The sequence below is a fragment of the Xiphophorus maculatus genome, chromosome 18, assembly GCF_002775205.1.
Source record: "Xiphophorus maculatus strain JP 163 A chromosome 18, X_maculatus-5.0-male, whole genome shotgun sequence".
In the NCBI taxonomy this organism is placed as follows: domain Eukaryota; kingdom Metazoa; phylum Chordata; class Actinopteri; order Cyprinodontiformes; family Poeciliidae; genus Xiphophorus; species Xiphophorus maculatus.
Genome location: NC_036460.1, coordinates 15041328 through 15063933, shown reverse-complemented (window position 1 = coordinate 15063933; position 22606 = coordinate 15041328). Strand labels below are relative to the sequence as shown.

At 40.7% G+C, this 22606-nt stretch overlaps 1 protein-coding gene across 6 annotated transcripts; it reads right to left on the bottom strand.

Moving 5' to 3' along the window:
• Nucleotides 1-194: 194 nt before the first annotated feature.
• LOC102226519 (clathrin heavy chain 1) lies at nt 195-22572 on the bottom strand. Of its 6 annotated transcripts, XM_023351101.1 has the most exons (35): nt 22225-22572; nt 19499-19706; nt 19080-19082; nt 16214-16482; nt 15965-16126; nt 15703-15816; nt 15128-15301; nt 14084-14281; nt 13698-13898; nt 13306-13458; nt 13033-13155; nt 12786-12923; nt 12365-12529; nt 12066-12246; nt 11780-11943; nt 11540-11665; nt 11298-11440; nt 10950-11184; nt 10702-10824; nt 9744-9889; nt 9352-9535; nt 9028-9220; nt 8768-8925; nt 8523-8687; nt 8329-8436; nt 7949-8116; nt 7665-7814; nt 7416-7547; nt 7189-7299; nt 6840-7010; nt 6513-6734; nt 5690-5710; nt 2971-3008; nt 2761-2836; nt 195-1786 (listed from the first exon to the last, which is right to left on the bottom strand). In XM_023351101.1, the coding sequence occupies exons 1-34, from the start codon at nt 22264-22266 to the stop codon at nt 2806-2808; spliced, it is 4920 nt and encodes a 1639-aa protein (XP_023206869.1). In that variant the 5' UTR covers nt 22267-22572; the 3' UTR covers nt 195-1786; nt 2761-2805. The 6 variants fall into 6 exon arrangements, with proteins under 6 accessions (XP_023206869.1, XP_005808346.1, XP_005808348.1 ...); XM_005808289.2 differs by lacking the exon at nt 2971-3008 and having other exon boundaries at nt 22225-22571; XM_005808291.2 differs by lacking the exons at nt 2971-3008; nt 5690-5710 and having other exon boundaries at nt 22225-22571.
• Nucleotides 22573-22606: the final 34 nt, after the last annotated feature.

The window sequence follows — 22606 nt, the reverse complement described above, 5'->3', positions numbered from 1 at the left end:
TACCTTTCTTCTGCTACATTTACTTCTTAAATTGAAACAACGTTCCACAGTTGGCTTTGTACATGAAACCAACATTTGAAATCTACAGAAAGCAAGATCTAAAATGGGATTTGGCTGAGAAAATCTTGTTCTTCTCTAGAGTAACATTTACCAGGAAAAGTCGACATATTGCTACTTCATGCCACACAGGAAACTGGAGTCTAATTTCATTTTTATTCAGGATAGTACTTCCCTTTCAGTTAGGTCATAATCTTCCATGTATCAATGACAGATCCCCTTAACTACTATTATGCATGACAACAGAAAAGAATCAAACTTATGTTGGGGTTAGGATGACACTTTACACACACAGCTTAAAGCATGGAAGGAAGTTAAGTACATCAAGGGTGAGAAGAGGCTCCAACTCACGACCCTTCTTGACAAAGAGCCATTTTTCTTCATCTTAAATCTAAACACACAACCTACAGGAGTGTTACGGATCTTCATTAAACCGTCATTAGAACGCCACGGGGTCCACCCGCCCACCTTCTCCCCTCTCTTTGTTCGCCATAAAGACAAACAAAGAGAAGAGTGGATGGGGGACAAATAGGTAGAGTCTCCAGCTAGAAGCTTTCAGTTCGTCATGTTCACATCTGTACACGCAAAAAAAACAAAACAAAAAAAAGAGGTAACGGTGACCGAGGGAAAACAGCACAACACCAGGCATACACAGACCTCAGTAAGAGGTCACCTTACTGAAGGTTCGGAGTAAATACACACACACACACAGTACGATTAGGGACCCTGGTGTTTGGTAGCCGTGGTCTCATTCTTCCACATACACAGACACAGTCTCACACAAGCACTGTACACGGCACAAGAGGTCACCTCAATATATGGAGCCAAAGAAGAGCCAACATCTAAGAGGATGGAGTGAACAGGCCTGTTCAGGCTGGGAGGAGGCTTAAAATTATTGGTCAGGCCCTCGGGTCAGACATACACACACACACACCCCTACACACACCAACACACCCTCAGTCACACAGTGACATACGTCTGTATGCATTTAAAACTCCATAAAGCTACACGCCTGTGCAGAATATACTATCATTACTTAGTGTTGCTAGCTATAGCCATTGAAATGGCAATATTTAATATTATATGTAACCTTTTTTCTCCTCAGAATATACAATAATGAAATGCATTTACAGACAAGACAATGGAGGCTGTTCACATGTTCAGTACATCAAAAGTAAGAGCTCGTCTACATTAATTTCTTCATGAGTGCAAAATCCGATGCTCCTCCACCTACTTCAAAGGTTCAATGCTGAGCTTTAGCAAGTCCACTTCTTCATAAACCAATAGAAAAACGAGACAAAACATAAAAACAAAAAGTCTAAATAAGTTGTTATAAATATGGAATGTGAAAAAACAGGTGGTCCAACAACTTTCAAACAATACAAATAAATGTCCTTCAGTGCTGTAGAATATTTTCTCCTGTAACAGGATGATCTAAGAAACAAAAAAAAAGGGAAAAAAATACTAATACTCGAAACAACAGTGGGCTGTTGCTTGCTTGTGGCCCTTGCAGTGAGTAGAAGACCATGGGAAGCTGGTGAGGAACAAAAAGGAGGACAGATGGGAGGTCGGACTGTGTTGGGTGGGAGGTCGGGCGTTCACATGCCGTAACCAAAGCTGGGCTGTGGTGGCTGGCCGTAGGCTGGTGCCCCCGTGTAGCCGTAGCCATACGCCTGCTGAGGAGGCACGGCCATGTTGGGCCCTGCTGTTAGCATCAGCTGCGGTGTGCCTGCAAAACATGAAAATAGGCAGTTATAGCCTGAAAGGCTTTGGATAGACGGATGTCAGCCATAAGACAACAAAACAATAAAAGCAAAGATAGAAATGGACTGACACACAAATTGAGGACAAAAAGACAAATGGGTGAATGGATTGTTGGCCAGACGAACAAATGAACAACAACTAGACAACTGGATAGATAAAAGTCCATCCTAATTCAGACATGGAAAATACCTCAATCACACTCCTCACTTTTCGACACTGTCCTTGACTGCAAAGGAACTCTGAATCTGCTGTCAGAGTTATGACTTCACTATGGGTGTGTCCAAAGTCAGAGTCTGCACCCAGCTGACTCGGCCGACCTGGCAGACACAGGTCGGGTCGGGTCGCTCGCCAACTGCCAATGATGGAAGTGATCGGCTGTGAAGCTGGACTGTGTTGCCTTCAGATTTATTCCTGTGCCTGTGCATGTAATGTCGCCTTGCAACTGTGACGACGCTAAACACAACCTTGGTAAAAACTGAGCTCAAAATCCTGATGACCTTTACTTACTATTTAATGTGTTTTAATTAAATAATTTACTAATGAAGTTGGTAAATGATATATTATACCTTCATTTTTGTGCTACCATATTTAAAGCTGCACATTCACGATTAACAACTCTACTGCTAACTTATCTGTCGCTGTATTTATCAACTTTTCAGACAAAAAAACTGAAAGAAAAAAGTATCGGCAAGTCAGGTCTTTTAAAGATCGGTGATTGGCCAGAAAATTGCAATTGGTGCACCATTACTCCTCTCCCACTCTAGCTTCCACTCTGTTCTTACATTATTAGAAGAACTAAAATCTTCTCCATCAACAGAATGAGGGAACAGCCTTCGGTTCGGTGATGTGACAAAATTGGCCCTTAAATGCAGCCTTTGAAGGATGCAGCTCCTGAATCTGGAGACTCCACCTCAGTTAAAGTGTTAAAGCTGTCATTACCGTAAACAATGGGTTGAGATTCCGTGGCCTGCTCCTCCTGTTTCCTCAGAGACTCAGAGGCTTCGAGTTTGTCCACCTGTAGGAAAACATTACCGAGTCAGACTTCAGCTGAAGAGTCGGCGATCGGCTCCTGAAGAGCACAGGCAGAGACGCCACGTTTGTAAAAAAAAAAAAAAAAAACAGAAAACAAAAACAAAAAAAAAAACTGACCTCGGGGTTATTTCACTGGCTGACGGATGGGACCATTCCTGACAGGCGAAGATCAACACAGTCCAGATTTAAATAAGTAAATTAAAAAAAACAGGCTGCCGGCGGCAGACTTTGCTCATATGTTGGAGACCCTCCATAAGGCATGAGGATTAACTAGAGTTAAACAGCTACCGGCTACTCTAATCGAGCTTGGCTACAGGCGTCTATCAGATGGACATCCACCTATCCATGGTAACAGTTAGGGAATTAGGAGGAAAGACAAAGACAAAGAGCTACTGGGCAATAATGGTCCCACCATCCAGCCACCCAGAACATGTATGAGTATGTAGAGAACCAACTCCTTATCACATTTGATTAAGGGAAACATAACACCCCCCATTCTCTGCTGAAATATTCTATTTACTATAAAATGAAAAGTCAATCCAAACTCCAATCAATAATAAGGTTACTGATTAATACTGTAATATAAAAACACTTGATATCTTTTAATTATTTCACCTTAAACCAAGTCAATGTAAAAAAAATTACAAAAAATTTTTTAAAACAGCTATGAGAAGTTGATTTAAATAATTTGCTTAGGCCGCCCAATTCATTTCTTTCCCCTAAAGTATTTCCTTCACAGTTCAGAAACAAACGAGCAGGGAAGGGACAAAAGAAAACAAGAACCAAGCTGCCCAAGAGAGCCTCTTCCAACGCGTTTGGGTTCAGTTCTCTACATACGGCGACACAGACAACTACGGCCGATCTGGTTAAGCAGACTATGCTGAGAAAATACAGGCTGCAGTTTCATTTGACAGGAGAAGGGTTGAGAAACATGCTGAAGCAGCAGTTTAGTTCTGTTCTTCTTTGAGGGTGCATGAGAAAGACAGAGGGAGAGCGAGCTACAGCGAGAGGAGAGTGAAAGAGGGCGAAGTGGAGTGGGGGGGGGGGGGGGGGGGGGGCAGAGGGGATGACTCTGTTCAGCCAATTCAAGGTTTCCAGAAGCAGGACCAGCCAGCGGCGACATCTTTTAGCCTGGTCTGAGTGCTGCTGACGGCTACAGTGATGGAGGCAGAGGGAGGGGGGCATGCTTGTTCTACTTTTCTTTCCCCAACCAACACACCCAAATTACATGTTTTCTTGCCATCATACATTTAAACTGTCATTTGAAGAGACATAGTGTACACATACTGCACACTTTTTTGGTGCTTTTAATCCACATATTTAGGATTTTATGTTAAAGTCTGTTTATTAGCACAGAGAAATTAGGCAGTCCACGTAGTAAAAGAAAACAAATCTCTGGAAAAATACGCTTTGTGGCTGCTCCAATACGGAAATTAGGCTTCAACTTAGCTGCAGACTGAATCCCATATAGACACATTAGCTGCATCCAAGCCAAACAGCTGTACGCGAGCAAGAAATAACCTTTTACGTGAGCAAATTTGGAAAAAAAAAAAAAATAGCTGTTTGAAGTTATGAACTAATTTAGGATGCTAATGGCAGACTGCAGTCGAGTGGGGTTAACAAGTCAGCGAATCCATCTGTGACTCTGAATGAGAGCACCTGACGACAGCAGGACAGGGATCCAACCAGAGAGGAACTCTTCACACCAAGAATCTGTTTGGAAAGCTGTCTCCATGTGTGGCTGCACATCTGAGCTCACAGAAACACAAATTAAATGTGGTAGAAAAAACAAACGTAAAAAATATCACAGAATTCTGGAGAGCCTGCAGGTCTCCTCAAAATTCTGGCTGTAAACAAAATTGTGGTTTTTTTTGATAGACTACACAAACTGGCAACTAATAAAATGATCAAATCAAATTGGTTTGGTGTTGAGATTACAAATTAAATGTGTTATAAAATGTCAACAGACAGCATAAAGCAGTCTTTCTAACATCTAACGAGTAAATACCAATATTTGGTGTATTATTTAGAGAGCCTTGCACAAACCTTCATACCCCCTGACATTTTTTGTACATCAGACACGTTGCAACCATAAACTTCATAAACTGTAAGTGTAGTGATATATTGTATTCAGAACGGAGTAAGTCATTACCCTGTAGAGTCAACTCTAGCAGCAGTTCTGCACCAGCTTTACAATTCTAGAACTTGACCCATTTTTTACAAAACCACAAAACAGCAGGTCTGGGATTAGGTCTCCTAAATTCTGCCTTACGTTATTTTAAATTTCGGTCTGGATTTTGACTGAGCCAGTTTAAAATCATCAATATATTTCGGTCTTAACCATTAAATTGTGAACCTCTGCCGTAGTTTCAAGTCTTGTGCTGCCAACTCCAGCCTGACCTCATGTCTCAACTCAAGAAAAAGCGTACCCAGATTCTTATGTTGGGGTAAAGGGGAAAGGAGGCTTGTGTTGGTCAACCACATTGTATACCAATGGAATAGATTACTAAAAAGATTTCTCTTTTTCTTGGATTTTAATCTTTTTTAACAACCAGGAAGCATTCTCATTTTATTTGAATTAGAAAAGTCTGAGAAACCACTCAGCAGCTTTCCAAACTGAGCCTTAGATGTTGGTGAAGAGCCCCACTCCGGAGCACAGTGGGTTGGGTGGGTTGTCTAGTGGAGATTACAGTCAGAAGCGGCAGAGTGACATGACAGGAGGAGGGGGCATGCAGTTTCTGCTAATTTTACTCCCGCAAACTAAAGACTACTGGACATGGCAGAGGAAGGAGAGGGGGGTCAAAAAGAATGATTAGAAAATGGATTCGATTTTCACCTTTTCCTTTATCGCATCAACCTGGAAAGGAAATTCAGAGAGGCAACTTAAGGAGGAAAAAAAAACAAACGGGAGTCTCCCCAAAACAGAAATTGACAGAAGAGAAAAAGATCAAACAGAAGCCTCGTCGCTAAGGGAACCACACAAACCCTCCAAGCAATGTGGGTAATTAACGCCACTTTTGATACAAATGCAGACTTGAGATTTTTATGGTGCAGAAATAGCTCACTTTGCATTTTAGGCAAATGCAAAACTAGATGGATTAACTGCAAGGGGGTGCAGATAGATTATGCTATTAAAATAATGCTACAAAATTAGTCTTAACTATAAACTGTTAAAAAAGAATCTTACAACTAACTTTGGCTGAAGGTTTTTCAGAAATTCTTCCCTTAAGTCTGCTACTTGTTATGAAGACAACAGCTTGTATTTCTGACTTGCAACAGAGCTATGAAGTAGTTCTGAATCTCCTCTGCAAAACATTTGTATGGAAAAGCAGCTCAAATGGATGGAAAAACAAAATGCGACATCAATGATGGAACAATGATGACAGCAGCAGAGGAAGAGGAGCGAGGACAAACAGAGCTGCTAATATTGAATGACTGGAGAGAAAACATTACTGACAAACAGAATTCGCAAACACTTTTTAGATTGCTGGTCTTCATAGGAAGAAAGGAATGGTGCAAGTTTGCAAAACGTTTTCCAAATCTTTCAGTAGGTGACATGTAGCCTCTTTACTCAAAGAGAGAGGCTACATGTCACTCATCGTTTTCTGCTTTTTTTATGTTTCTAATCAGTGCGAGACCGCTCATACCAGTCAACCCACCTTAGATAGATACTCCCTCATGACCTGGATGAAGTATGGCATGGAGAAGTCCATGATGTTGTGTCGCCAGGCGGTTTCCAGCACCACGTCTGGCCGCAGCAGGTCGTAGCAGGTGAACAGGCAGGCGGCGAAACACTCCTTTTTGTCTTCGTTCAGGAACCAGGCCAGAAGCTCCTCGGCCAGCTCCGTGTCTTTGGACTCTGATGCATACTGCATGGCGTCCTGCGAGGAGAACACAAAGCCACATCTGTAATTTGGATTTACGTAGGGAAGGGAGCACATCTGGCATTTTGTATTTCAGGCACAAACGGTGAGACGGTGCCACACCTTGTAGAGCTTGTCCTTCTTGCAGAGCTCGACGCTCTGCTTCCAGCGGTTGTTGCCCTTGAAAAGATAAGCAGCAATCCTCCTGAATTCGATCAGTTCGTGCTTCTCCAGGCTCTGAGCCAATGAGATGTTGTCGAAGTTATCATACGCGTCGATGGATGTTCGCAAAGCCTGAAAGATAAAAACACAGGATGGGGGTAAAGTTTAAAATCAAACCATTTCACAAAGTCTAAGTCTGTTATATGAAATAAAGTGTCAACTTTTTGTCCTTAATTATATATCAAGATATTTCAAAAGTCGAAACTTGCAGCACAGAAAATGATAAACACTGAAACAGGTCGCGTCATACCGCGTAGTCTTCCTCATTAATGAAGAGGTTGTTGAGTGCCTCATTTACTGCCTTGTTGTTGTGATTCTGGACCGACCGCAGGTACGTTTTAACGAGAGGCAGCTGCTTCATCTGGACACAGAATCAGATTTAAAATAAAGTTAATGAGCATCCCGATGCACAACGTTTCAAATGATCCTCAGCTGCCATCAGTCCGATGATTTGATTTTATTCGGGGATAATCTCACCTTGCTGAAGAAGTTCACGGCCCGGGTGTGGTCCAACCGGGGAGAGAGCACGATGAGCAGGTCGTTCAGTAACAACGGCTTGAACTCCAGATAAAACTGGATGGCCTTGTAGTACAGCTCCACATTCGCCACCTGGAATGGGACGCAGACGTTCAGTTCATCACAGATCTGTTTTCCTCAACAAAAACACAACAGTAGTATTTTTTTTTGTGCTCTGTTGTTGCCATTGATTCTTTTTCTCCTCATTACCTTGGTGACAATATCTTTGAATTGACCCTCCTTCCAGGCGTCAGCTGGATGGTTCATCATGGTGATGATGGCGTTGTCATATTCCTCATACTTGTCATAGAGGAACACCAGCTCAGCCCAGAGGTGGGCCTGCTCAGCTGCCCTGAGAACCTGAAACACACGCAAATGTAATTTCATTAACTCACATTTGAAATCAGTAGAATTGTTTTTATTTCCCAGTTTATGCATATTTAAAATGAATCGCTTTACTGCTGAGTGACTGATGAAAAAAATCAACCACTTACTTTAGGAATGTTGACGCGGGACCAGAAGAGCTCCAGGTGTTCCCTCATTTTCTGTGGCTTAAACTTGGAATAGAGGATGGCCAGCTCAGTGAACATCCCCATGTGGGCGCGTTCCAGACCCAGAGCGGCTTCAAGCATGGTGATCAGCTCCTCAAAGTAACCGCGGTCCTGCAGGAGACACAGAGGGAATGAAGGACACCAAGCAAGGACTCGCGTTGACACTAAAAAATCGATTTTAGCCATTTGCTCTCATAGCAGATATGTTTTGTCTGATGAAAAGGCCATGGTAATTTCCGTGAAATTAATTCATGCCTACTTTCGGAAATCAAATTGAAATTCAAAGCAGAAAATCCTTTTTTCATATTTGACTGAAACAATACCTGGTAGTAGTTGATTAGTTCCTCCAGCTCGTCTGCATGGACGACGATGTGCAGACCGCACATCTGGGCAAGACGGAACTCCTTCCCATCTACACAGGCAAAACACACCTGGAGGAGCAGAAAAATTTACTTCACACATGTAAGCCAGTAAATATATTGCAATACGGAATAATAAAATGAATCAGCTTCATCACCTCCTTCCAGGTGCGGGTGCTGTTGGCTTTGCGCGCTCCATCTACGGCTGCCTGGTATTCTCCCAAATGCACCAACGTGGAGGCCAGACGGCCAAAGTTGGAGACATTGTTGTAAAGCAGCTTGGCTGCTTCGTACATCTTGTCGTCATAACAACGATCGCCCACCTTAACAAAAAGAAACAGGAGGTTAACCCAGAACGGACGCCTCTAGCTGCTCTAGATGTGAGTGAGCTCCCAGGACCTACTTGCTGAATGTGAGCGTTGTTGGGACCGTTGATGAACTCTTCCAGCTCTGCCAGACGATTGGTTTTGGCCAAAGCGAAGATCAGCTCCGTCTCAACATACGATTCCCGAGCCTTCTTACGAGCCATCTGCAAGAACTTTACCAGATCCTCCCAGTTTCCTGCACACAACCATCGATTATATTTTACCAAACATCAGGAATTTCAAATAAAACAGGGAAAATGTTTTAAAATAAGAGATGACCAGGTAGAGGTGGTCTCACCACTTTGGGCTGCAGCCTGTCCCACCTCCATGTAAGCAGACGGGTCGTCAGCCTTGATGTAGGAGTCGATGGCTTCCTTGACCATTCCCTTCTGCAACTGGGCCTTGGCCAGCTGACTCCACACTGGAGGCTCATTGCAACGCTCGGCAAATTCATATGCTCTGTCTAAGTTTCCGATGTGCTCAATCAGAACCTACAAAGAAATAAAATCAAAGAAAAAGCTTAAAATAGGATTATTACTGTGAAGACTAGAATTAAAATAAGACAGAAAATAAAACCAGAAGTAGATTGGAAGCACATAACAGTGGAGCACATGGCCCTCACCTGAACAGCAGAGGTGTTAACGTCAAACTTCCTGAAAATTGCAAAGGCCTCCTCAAACAGCTCGTTGCTGATGGCAATATTTGCTATGTCTGGGGCATCGTAGTTGTCAAGGCGATTAATGTACTCCATAACACGAGTTCTGTCAGCTTTAATGGCCGTCAGAATGAGCAGGTTCTGCAGGTTTCTGAAAAGAGCAACACATTTAACAGGTTATAAATTACATAAATGTCACTGTTTATTTTCTCAACTGACAAAATTAATATGGATTATGAAAGTCCATAGAGAAAGCAAGAACGATATCTGAGTAACTTGCTTGAAAAAAATTTAAACAAAATCGGCTAAAAAGTCAGACTGGGGTTTGTTCGGGTTTCTGGAGGTGCCCGATGCATCACCTGTGCTCACTGAAGACAGAATTGTCCAGCACAATCTTTTCCAGCAGCTCAATGAGTTCATTGGGCAGGTCGGCCGTCATGAAAGCCTTCACTGTGACGGATACTTCCTCTGGATCCTGAGTCTCTGATAATGCTGTCTGGACCACCTACAGAAGAGGAACAGCTCGCTTTATCCTCAACGGCTGAAGATAATTTGATAATAATCAGTCAGTTGTTTGTGTTAATATAGAAATCAAAAGTATGCCTCCCTTTGGTTACACTTGTTATGCACAGAGTTGAAACACTATTAGTCCAAACTGAAACAGAGCAGATAACGTTACTTGATTCACCTTTTTTCCAGAAGATGGTTAAGGGAGCCGTTTTATGAAGTTCCATGAAGGGAAGCTAAAGGTGCTAAAGTTAATATTTCAGAGCTTCCTATTGGACTTTAACCAAAGGTGTTTTTCAAAGTTATTTTTATTTTTTAATGAGCCTGAACTTCATGAGTCTATAATTAATTTTAAGTAAAAATCTAAACTGCTTAGACTAATCAGATCTGAAATCATGTATTATTTTGAATAAAACACTTCAATGACAGTTTCAACACTCTTCTGGCCTTAGCAGCACCTTAGATTGAGAAAAGCACGACAGTCGAAATATATAGATTTGCATACACAGACTAAGTTATTCTTCACAGATTTAAGATTGTTTAAAACCACAGATTGGAATTTTAAAACATTTGTGTGGAAACCAAAATATTAGAAAATATTCTAATAATTTCATTTTGTCACTTTCTTTTGAACTTGGATCTTGTTTTGTAGGTGTTTAATTTATGTGTTGTTAAAATACAAAGGCTGTGATGGTATTTCTGAATTTAGACTGCTCATCCTGAACTGTATCACAATTGAAGGTTGCAGCATATTGAATTTATATATTAGCTTAGCCTAGCTTTGGTATTAGAGACACAAGCTGGTCAGACCTGGTCAATAAGGGGTCTTCTGTAGTTGTTGGTCTCCAGGAGGACACTCGCCCACAACTCAGGGTTCTTGCGTCGTACAAGGTAGCGGGACAGACTCTTGAACAGCGAGTTTTCATTGCACACCTGGAATATATACAGTAGAAACAAATAATGTAAACATGAAAGTATTCCACATTTATGTCCCTACCCAATCATTTCGGCTGTAAGAAATTAAATTATTCCATAACAGCTTCTTATTTGTAGCTCACATGAATGAGTTCTTGGTCACACTGTCCTCTCTCGTAAGCCACGCAGGCCAGGTGGGGGTCTCTTTTCTCGCAGTATTTGCCCACAACACGGCTGTCGTAAAAAGGGTTCTCCCTTAGAAAGCGCTCAGGGTTGTTGTTGCTGTCGATGTAAATCTTGGCCAAAGCATTGTGGGTAGCAGGTTCCTCGCAGCCTTCATGGATACGAGCCTCCAACCAGGGCAGCAGCAACTTCAGACTGCAGAAAGAATAAAACAGTGATTTAGGGACAAGACAATAACACTCTGAGGTACATCACATAACAGATATGTGTGACAATAGGTTCCACTTCTGAGGTAGTTTCATTCTTACCGATTTCTTTTCTCTACTTCAGCAACAAGTTCATCTGTGGAAAACTGCCCCCTAACCACCATGATCAGGTTCTTAATCACATCCTCAGCACAGTCCACGTCCAATAGACCTCCGATGACCACGGGCAGACGACTTGGGTTCACCTGGAGCAAATAATCAAGAAATCATCGTGTTTATGCAAAAATAAGAAAAGCACAACCACAATGGCATTAGAACAGCTGCCTGTAAGAGAGGAAAAGTACCTTCTGAACGTAGATCTCGATGTATTTCTGAAGGCTGTTGCGATACAGGTAGAGGACCAGGTCATGGACAAAATCAAAGCGGTCACATACAATGATTAAAGGAAGCTGGTCAGTAAGTTTGGCCTCCTGTTGGGCAAAAAAATACAAGCATTATTGACCATAAAAACTTGTATTTTGATGAAATATGGAATAAAAAACACTTTACAGTAAGGTAAAAGTTCTACACTGCTCATTTCTAACCTTCAGGAAGTTCTTCACCCGTTCCGGGTCGTAGCAGTTACTCTCTCGACAGATTCTCTCCACCTCTTTAATCTGGCCAGTTTTGCAGGCAGCTTGAATATATTTGAAGTGGACCTCTGGATCTTGACTAAAGTTCACTATAGAACCCAGGAAGTAGAATAATCCTGTAAAAAAGATGGGGAAAAAACGACAAGTTTTCACAAACACTTTGGAAAGATAGAATAATTTTTGCAACAGCAACCAATCTCCACCTTATATCCAAGTTTGAAACATATTTTCAACTCACCTTCAAAGCTCTTGAATGACTCAAACAGCTCAGTGAGGGACTGAGTACTGAGCTGTTCGTGGTATTTTGAAGCCACCTGCACACAGATCTGCAGGTTCTGGCGGATGTTGGCTGACAGCATGGCTCTCAGACACTCCAAGGAGTCCTCCACAGAGAGGGAGCCGAAGAAATTCACCAACCACTGCAGAAACGATCAGAAAACATGCAGCAGATACAACTACACTCCTGGCAACCTAGCTAAACTCCTCATCAGTCAGGTGTTTTAATTGTAATTTTAGGAGTTTATTTCAGTTTGATACCTCTGGGTTGAGAAGGTGTGTGTGCACCACGGCTCGCTTTATGTCATACAGGTCTGTGTAATGCTCCAGTGCCCTCTGCAGGAGGCCAGCCTTCTCACACAGCTGTGCCACATGGGCGCGGTCATAGTGGGTGAACATCTGATTGCCAAGGATGGCATCTGCCACCTAAAGGATATGGCACATGAAAAATAAATCGTCATTAGATGCTTTAAACAGGTTGGTTCCTGCTACCATTCTCAGTGCTTGTAGCACTTTGTATCTCAGGGCTTGGAGGGCAATCACTGATTTTACATTACTAACCCTTTGTTGTTCACTACGTCAGTATTTAATTCTGAAATTAGAACCCCTCAACCATTACTTGTAATTGCTAAACCACAATCATTGGCAACTCTGAATCAAAGATCTGGTTATTTGCATCTACCTGTGGAGCATGAACCAAGTTCATTTCCAGTAAACGTGTCTGCAGCGGTCCTTCCATGGGTCTGTTGTTTTTTAGAGCATCTAGTAAGAATGAGGTGCACTGCTGGATCAAGTTGTACTCCATAAATACGTCAACAATCTGGAGAAACACAATCATGTACATGTTTAATCATGTTCGTAAATGTTTTTTTAAAATGTAAAATAAGTAACATAACTGTACTGTTAAACAGCCGACACATATGTAGTACCTGTGTAATATCAGCAAGAGGTTCCTCATCCTGCACCAGCATCTGGGAGAACTGGAGACCTTGCTCTGGACTGATCCGCATAACGTTCCTCAACAAGAAGATCCAGTCTGGTGTGTAGCCCACCTGCAGGCCCCACAGATTATTCCTTTGGTTTAACCAACTCATAATCCTTTATCTGAACATTAGTTAAGCCAAGCTAAACCCCAAACTCCTCAATAAGTTTTCCTGGGTCACTAACAAACATAGAATACATAAACATTCTCCATCACACACCTTCTTGGCATAAAGAACAATCTTCTGAAACTGTCCAGTCTCTGCAAAGCACTGAATGACTTTATTGGGGACGTTTGCTCTGAGATACACACTGAGGGCCAGAGTGGGATCAACAGACTTCACCAGGTCTCCGAGCTCTTCAGAACACTCCAGCTGGAAACAAAGCAAATTAACAACAAAATCACACAAAATGTGAGACCTAAAGTCATTACATCAAAAGAAAAAGAAAACTGAAATTTGGTTTTTACAGTTCAATAATCCAAAAAAGTGAACTTGGCTGACAGTGACAGACACATCCTCAAACAACATACAGTGAGAAAATCACCTGGAGACAATTGACTTTTCAAGAGGTTTTAAGTACAGCTTGACTGTTGGTAAGGAAATGCATCTACCTTATCCTCCTTCAGCCATTTCTCCAGTAGCTGCTTGCGGCCCTGCTGAAGAACAGGCCTGCAGAGCTCCAGAGACTCAAACTTATTGAGCTGGCCTTGGTCCAGCAGGATGCCAAAGTACTGGAGCAAAGGAGAAGTCTGGCCCGGTTGTGCTGGAACACTTTGGAACCTCCGAATGGTATCTGGAGTCCGCAGGATGCCCTGAAGCAGAAAGAGGACAATCCATCTCGATCATCAAATATAAAAAAATGTATAGAAAGCTACAAAAAGAATTTCACAGCATTAAGTCTGATCATAAATCTCTTCCTTTGTTTGTATACGAAATGTAACCATAAACTAAGCATTTATGTGATGTTGTGTGTGTGCACATTGGCATGCACAAGTACCTTAGGAGCATTGGCTGCCACCTTGGCTGCTTCTGAGTAATTTCCTGCAGCAAACAGGGTGTTAAACTTGCGAGCAAATAGTTCCTCAGCACCAGCAAGGTTGTTGCGTACAGCCATGCGTAGAGCCAGGTCTGGGTTCTGGAGCACGTTGGTGATGTAGGGAATTATATTTTCCTCCTCCACACACACCGAAAGCACCTGGGGAAGAAAAAAAAATCATTAACACACTATATCTGATGAAACAAAGACACACGTCATCAAAGGTTTTTATGCCGCTTGATCTTTTTTTTTTTTTTTTACATTTGATGTAAAAGAATGTGTGAATTTAATTTGCTTACATTCAAAAATATCAAACCATAAAATACAAAAAAAATAAAATAAAATTGTTCTAAAAAAAGAAAAGAAAAGAAAAAAACAAACAAAAATAAACTGTAGTTAAGCAATGTTGCACATAAGTACTGAATTGATTTTGATTTAATTACTGGATTACATTATTTTTTGAAAGAAACAAAAAATCAACATAACTTGAACCAAAAATTTAAAATATGTTCTTGTATTTATGCATAGTGCTAAAATATCTGTCACTGTAGGCATGTGCAACACTCTGAGCAGTGAGTGTAGGACCTGCAGGTGCGAGCCAAGACAAACAACGGGATTAGGTTGTGCAGCTTGCCTAGCCAAGCTTTGCCTCCCTGCTGTGGCTGTCACAGGCTGCCCAAAAGTAAAAATGCTGCTGCAGCGAGATATTTTCACACAGATTTACTCAATCAAGGTCGCACCCAAGGACCCAAGCTGATAGGCAGTAAGCTAACATACCACAGGGAAAATGAATCACCAACAAATGTCAGGACTAATACACACACACACCCCAACACGCAAGAGTGTAGTTCAAGCATGCCTGTCGAGCGTGAGACAAGAGCCAGTTTAAAAATGAATAGTTAGCTGTTTAACATCTATAATTTGGAGTTGGTTTTAATGTTTGATCTCTAGTACCGATTTGATAAACACAGATAAATAAATCAAGTTTATCAGCTGAATATGTACCTGTCCTTTCCTGTTAACTCCAATGATCCCAGCAGTGGGTTCATGTGGGGCAGTGACGAAAATGGTCTCCCCGCTGATCCGGTTCATGTAGATGCAAGTTCCGGTCTCCAGATCATACAGGTGGATGTAGCCATACTTTGTGATGAGAAAAACGACATCTTGCTTGGAGCTGATCTAGACGTACAGAAAGAGAGAAAGGGGTCATACATGCAGCTTGCATCTAAATGTGAAAGTTCAGGTAGCGCTAGCAACCACCAGCTGGAAGCCAGACTCCCAGAGAAATGGTTCTATGGTGATCCAAAAGAACGATGACTGGGAAACAGTAGCCAATCAGAGTCCTACTATTCTCAACAAATCCTGACTTCTTTAATGTCACAAGCTTGCTCAGGCACTGTCTGGATTTCCTTTATAATTAGCATTATATGGTGGCGCAAAATTACATTTGGACTGAAAAGAACTGCACAAATTGAAACCAAATCACTTCCTTACGTTAACATTTGTTATGAATTGGTGATTTATAAATAAACTGAACAAAACTGCATTCTAATGGTCAACAACATATGGAAGCATTGTACCTGCATAGCAACAGGGAAGTCATTTTGGGCTTCCGGAGGAAAGAAAACATCCACGGCTTTTTTGGGGAATGGTTGGTTTCCACTTGGCGGGGTTCCAACTTCAATAATATGAAGCTGGAAGTCAAAAAAAAATTAAGACAAAAGAAGACAAAGTCAGCCAATGTGGGTTTGTGTTAAGCTTCAGGTTCTCAATTAAGTACATTTAAATTGGAATCTGGATGAAGTCAGCTGGGATCTCTTAATCTACGTTGCTAAATCATACTTTTCCTCCTGCTTGTCCCCGCACAGCAAAGCAGAACAGAGTAGATTCTTCGGTGTTGCCCTCCATCTTAAATTGTGCAAAGCCAGCAGCATGGCCTTCAATAGGCTGGGAGACTTTCCTGTCCACAGAGTACAACTGCATGGCACCAACAACACGGTTTTGCTGAAGGAGAAAAGAAAAGAAAAACAATATATCTCACTGTCACTTCTAGACTCATTTATTATTAAAGTGCATCTCTAGTGATTCTACCTGAGCTGAGATACCAATGAGGAGCAACCACTTCTGTTTGGCATCAGTACGGTAGTTGATGATCTGGCAGCCTGCCAGGCTCGAGTGACGGTCAAACACTTTGATTGGTTGAGAATCGCCTTCCATGCTCCAGTGGTACACGGCGTTGTCTGTGACCAGGGCAACGGTGTTGAGAGAGATCCACTTCCAGAAAGTCACATCGTCTGTCATGGTGTGAGCCTTCATCTTGCTTTTCATCTCAATGTTAAAGATCTGCAGGGTCTTTGCAGCTGAAAACATCGAGAGAAAAGGTGACAGAAATGAATGCCGTGATCATCCGACACCGTTTCAAATATTTACTTCTAACAAGGGTTATGACTAAAGGTACGACAACGCACAAGCCAAAGCAAACTTTTGGATTAAACCTACCATTGAGGCATACCTACTCCAGTTGCTGGATAAGTGTTGGAAATCAGGGACTTGACTTACAAAAACGGGCCATTAAATAAAAAAATAGCCAGAAACAGCAGTAAAACAAAAAGGCCAAAACAAAGGCAACCACTAATATGGATCTGCATTCAATCACGCTAGATGCCACAACCTCTTAATGTCAAATTTATTTGTTAAAGTCGCAATTAACGGCTCTGCTAAAAAGGAGGTTCTGCTCTTAAATGCAGTCCCATGTTGTATTTCTTTGCCACTTTGCTACGTAGGAATTCTATAAGGGGGATGACAACGTAGCTGAAATATGGAGCTACGTTACCATAACGGCAAAACTGGGTTGTAAAATGAGGACATACTGTATGTTACAGGCCACGTGGATCCTTTTGTTTGTGATGTACTTGCATTCATCACAAGCAATAAGATACGTTTTTCAGATGATTGTTCTTAAAATGTTTCAGCCTCAAAATAAATATAATACAAAGCTTCAATTGGCGTGTCTTGTAGATTTTAATAGTCAAAATATAATTTTCTTCTCCATAATTTGTACCCAGTGTGTACTAGTGTAACTGTAATGTTTTGTTGATACTGTGGCAGACACATTGTTTAGGTGTATATTTTTTTCTCTCTTGCCTTTTAATGCAAAGCCAGGTATATTTTATAAAATGGTGTCTCCAGAAATAAACATGATGGCCTTTGAAAGTTAAACTGAAGACTTCATGTCAAATCTTCAACTTCTATCATCACCCAGAAGAATGAACCTTTGGGCATGTTAGAGCTTCAACAGCATTTAAGATGTATTTAGGAACATAGAGTGGATTCATTTAGGCTGGGTGTGAATGCAGATTAGGAAGAAGCACAAAGACAAACAGATGTGATAACGAGGAGGATGCTGGACAGATGCACTCAAACCCATTTTTATTTCCTCCAGTTCCATCTTGTTGGAGGAAAGTGTCTGTTTATTGAGCTATGTGGAGCAAATATCAGTTATTAGCAGTGGCTATCCAGTAATCCAAAATGGATAATGAAGTATTGATATTATCAATCTATTCAAATTTAACCATCAGCCTAGCTCTGAATGAGCAGTGCTGGTACATTATTTTAAGATCAATGCCAATTTTTGGTGTTCCCAGCTTGCCAAGCTTCACCACAGGCTGTGCACAATATTTTGTTGCTCTAATGAATCAATGTTTTCCTTTAATCAATCTTCATATTTGCCTCCTGTACAATAAAGCTCATCATGACAGAGCGCCTGGTTCAGCTTCCATTTTGCCTGAATCATCTCACCTGTTCTGTCCATAGTTCTATCAAAACATTTGAGAGCTGCTGAAACACTAGTCAATGAATTTTATGATGTTCAAAGCAAAGTGCTGCTGTGAAAAAGCAGAACGACTTTTGTCAATTCTGTCTGTAAAACTAGCTGAAACAGCATTAAATGCAGGTCAAATTGTTAACATGTTGTTTAACATAAAGAAAGCAATAATAACACTATCAAATCACTTAAACAATCTAATGTGGAGGAAAACAGAGGCAGTTTTACTTTTAAGAGCATTGTGTGTGTTTCTGGTTTATAATCTACTGCAAAAAGAGATATCAATTTTAAATTTGCAGTAATAAAATCAAGAAAAATATTTAAGTTCATTTCACCCGTCCCTAATTAAGGCTGAACTGCAGAAACTCTTTTGCAAAATATTCTTTAGCTGCCAGGAAGAACTGGTTAGTGAGACTGCAGAGCCTCGAACATCAGTAAGTGGGTGAAATCATACAAAAATCACAGTACTAGTGTAGAGCCTGTAATAGTGGTGGAACCATAGTTGTAATTTTTATAACCTAGTGGAAAAATTACCATTGGAAAGAAGAAAAAAAATTACAGAAGCAAGGACATGATTATACTATATCGCTGAGTATTTTTTATATTTGATTGATAACGGGAGCACTTTTACTGAACGCTACAGCTTGTTTTGTTTTTCACCACGGATGCAGGCACAGGTACAATTAAAGGTGTTTTCCTATCTGTAAATCAGCTTTAACATGTTCAACACCAGCCCAGATGCAGTTACTCAAAGATTTCTATCCCACATCAAATAAACAAACTCAAAATACCATGCAGGCAAAAGTATTTTGCAGTCTTTAAAAGGTTTAAATAAACCCTAAAATGCGTATTTACATACTGTACAAAACAGAAAACTTGAAAATATGCTGTACAGTATGTTGTGGAAAATAAGATGTAGACTAAAATATATGTATATTGTATCAAATGTACAAACACACATTACAAAAAAAAGACGATGGCAAATTTAAAGCCATTTTGATAACCTCTGCTTCTGCAGGGTTTATTTAGTTATCTCAAGCACTTGATTAAATTACAATCAGCAAAGTGCAAACATTTTAAGACAGTGCATACAGGAACACTTTGACAACGCGGGATATGTAAAATTCAACTCACCGTCTGCAAACATAAGAGAGCAGTAAGAAATGAAAAAAAGAGCAAAAACAAGCAAAACAGACAAAGCATTTATGACAGCATGACATTTTACTATTTCTTCTGCTACTTTTCCTAATAGTACTTTACATTTGAATTGGTAACACTACACTGCAGTTGTTGACAAACAAAGATGGAAATGATCTACTTATGAACATCAAAATGAAAAGCAGAATGTGAAAGCTACGTAACTGACAACACAAAGTTAATTTACACAAATGATCCCATGACTTAGACAAGAAAATAGCAAGAAATTTGACCGGCCGAATCTTAACTGTTAACTTACGTACTTTTTTGGACAATGTTTTAAAAAATAAAAATAAAAAAAACTAACACACTCTCTATGTCCTAACCATACGACAAGGATTCAAGCGATCGCTTACCTTTAAGTGCGATAACTTTGCTGGCAGGATTCATGATGGCGCTGTCAGCAGAGATGGGCCGGCGGATGGGGTTGTTAGGATCGGCCATGTCAATGATGACAACCTGGGCCTGCTCACCCACTTTCTCCCTCACGCAGATGAACTTGTCAGACTCCATGGTGAGAGTGCTGAAGCCAATGTTGGCTGGGTTGATCCCCAAGTTCTGGAGCTGTCACAGAAACATGAAAACTGTTTAAGCAGCACAGCCAGCACAGTCTTTTACATTTCTAGAGAAACAGATGTAAAAGATCATCCATGAGTTGCAAGACCCACATTATGGACATTATTTATATTATAACTAAATTTTAAAAAAAATGCTTAAAAATAAATACTTTACATATAACGTACAAGCAACCCAGGAAGGAGAAATGCTGGTTCCTTCCTAGCACTAATTGCTTAGAATTCATCAAGGAAATAAGAGACAAGTACAGACACACAACTCAATCAGCCAGATATCATCAAATCAAATACTGAAATTGTGATTTTTTTCCCCCAAGACAGTAAATTTAGCAAAACTGTTTCCCAATATCTAAACACGTTCGAGTAAAAACCATAACAACAGAAAAACATAAAGGTTAGGGACATCTCCTTTAATAAATAAATGATGACAACCTTGTTATTATATCCTTTTTTGTTGTGCAACATGCAGCACATTTTTATTCCACGTATAACAGTCCTTAGAAAATATCAGAAAGTGGTATCAGCCATGGGTTCAGGCTTTCTGAACCCATCAGAATGCCTGACGGGCTCATCACTAATTACAAGATGACCCCATTGATGCATCAAAGCGCAGGTTTCTGCCTCATTTTGAATAAACTCAGAGTGAAGTGCATTAAAGCACCAGCTCCTAACTCTATCCCTCCAGCTGCAACAAACCTGACTCAAATTGGTCAGTAATTGGCAGGTTCTTGCTGAACTTGTTGACAAGCTGTTGAAGTAATTCATTTCAGTAAATCAAGTACATTGAGGAAAGAGCTGAAAATGCAGTTAAGTGTTCCCCAATCCCTATAGAAGAAATAAAGACCCTGTTTGTTGATGTACCGTAGTTTTTATATTCTGATCACCAGTCAAAGCCGATCAAGTAAAAATTTCCCAATTACGTTCATTAGATACTATACCAGGGATTCTGAAGACTTGGACACTTGATATATACTCACAGTACTCAATGTGTGCAAGAAATAAATAATGAATAACCTTGTTACTTATGAACACAAGTCATCTGCCAACCACAATAATATTGATGAAATGTAGTGTGGATTTTGTGCTCATATCTTTTTTGTCTTTCAAAAAGTATTCTTTTATTTTACATAATGCTATATTTTAAAATAAATAATTGGAGATAAGTCACTGGTAACTTTTCACAAGCTTTACTTACACATTAAAATGAAATTAGAGGGAAACAAAACATTTTATAAGGTTATTGATTAAGGCTGCTCAATGATGGCAGACATTTTGATGTTATGTTTATTCTTGGGTTAAGTATGAAAACTAACAGCCTCAAATTTGGCATCATTACGCTATACATTCAAAGTTTTGAGTTGAGTGTCACACAACCATCAGTTTTAGGGATTTTTTTTTAGCAGTATATGTTTTGAGTTATTGCTTAGAGTGCAAAGCAAATAAAAGGAATTTAATCCTCATTAGTTGTTCCTCATCTAAAAATCAAATTTTGAACTTTTAGCATAAGGTTTGCACATCTGGGTGTGGCAAATTTTCTTAAACCTCTGCCATACCACCGGAAAATGTGACCATAAAGTTAAATACAGAACATTATGTACCGTGTATAGGATTGTAACAATCGGGAAAATTACATAAATGAGCGGTTTTAAAAACCAAACTAAATTTCTATTTAGTTATGCGAAAGAAATATAATCTCAGTCGGAGCTCCTATACAAATTCAATAATCCAGCAGAACCAGAAGCTGGGAAGTGATTGAATTGTACTGCAGTCATATCTACGGGGCTTTAGTCAAATCTAAATGGGTGGGAAAAAATCGGATGCCTCATTGATGGAGTCGCTATTTTGCCTCACACGACAAATTGAGGACACTACATTTAGTCAGAAACGTCATTTAGACAAAACGTGCAATGCAAATCGCTAGTCGTGACACAACGCTCTGTGTATGACGTTACATGGCAATAGGTCCTGTCAAACTGCAGCTGATCGGGCTTTAATAACCCGCTTCTCTTCATCACAAGGTCATTGTGTCTGTAGCAACGTGTTACAAACGTATTTATGACAGCTCTTCTAAGCGCAATGCGCGATGGTGCCTGAACGGTAACTTTAATACTCCAGCGCCGTTATAATTAAATCACTCTCAACATCCCACACGATCCGCTAACTAACGGTTCAGGCGCTAACGCAAAAGCTAGCAGCTCAACTAATTAAGCTACGCGCACTGCAACCGTTACAGAAAAAAAAAATTAAGAATTGTTTAACATGCCTATAAAAGAGTGGCAGAAAGAAATGTTTCTGGTAGAAAGAAGCGTTTTAACTCGAGTTCACAAGACTGACGAATGAAGATACCAGTTGGCTAAAAGGGGAAGGGGAGGTCATTCATTTGCTGCGGGTATTGACGTTAGCTCGTCTAGCAAACTGTCAAACGGTTATTATACAGAAAAGAAAAAAAAAACAGACAAGTAATGAAAACGCTGGGAATTGTGAAGCTGTAGCGTTTCTTCGCATACCTGCAGGTGCTCCTGGAAGCGGATAGGCAGGATTTGAGCCATGGTGATTTCTTGAGCTTCTCCGGAGTCCTGAAATTCTAGCCGTACAGCTAGTTAGCTAGGCAGTTAGCACCGCGCTAGCTACGACCTCTTCACTGAGAGTGTAGGTCGGAGCCAGTCAGTGAAAGCGGCTGCACGGCGAGAAGGAAAATCAATATGACGTGTTTTTAGTTGTGTTTCCGAAATCTGATACTCGTGAAAATGTTAAATTTGTCTTCCTTTTGTGTATGCTTTCTGCACAGCATCGATGGATAGCGGCAGCTACGGCTGATCTTCTCTCTGAAATCCGCAATGGCGGCGGAAACGGCTCAGTGTTCCCTCTCCGGAAGCATCCAGGGAGCTC

Excerpts from the sequence above, each read along its gene's own strand:
- LOC102226519 (XM_005808289.2), bottom strand. The coding sequence starts at position 22,266 with ATGGCTCAAATCCTGCCTATCCGCTTCCAGGAGCACCTGCAG. Across the intron at positions 12,530-12,785 it reads ACTTGGTTCATGCTCCACAG|GTGGCAGATGCCATCCTTGG; the intron begins GTAGATGCAAAT and ends CATATCCTTTAG. Across the intron at positions 2,837-5,689 it reads TTGATGCGATAAAGGAAAAG|GTGGACAAACTCGAAGCCTC; the intron begins GTGAAAATCGAA and ends GTTTTCCTACAG.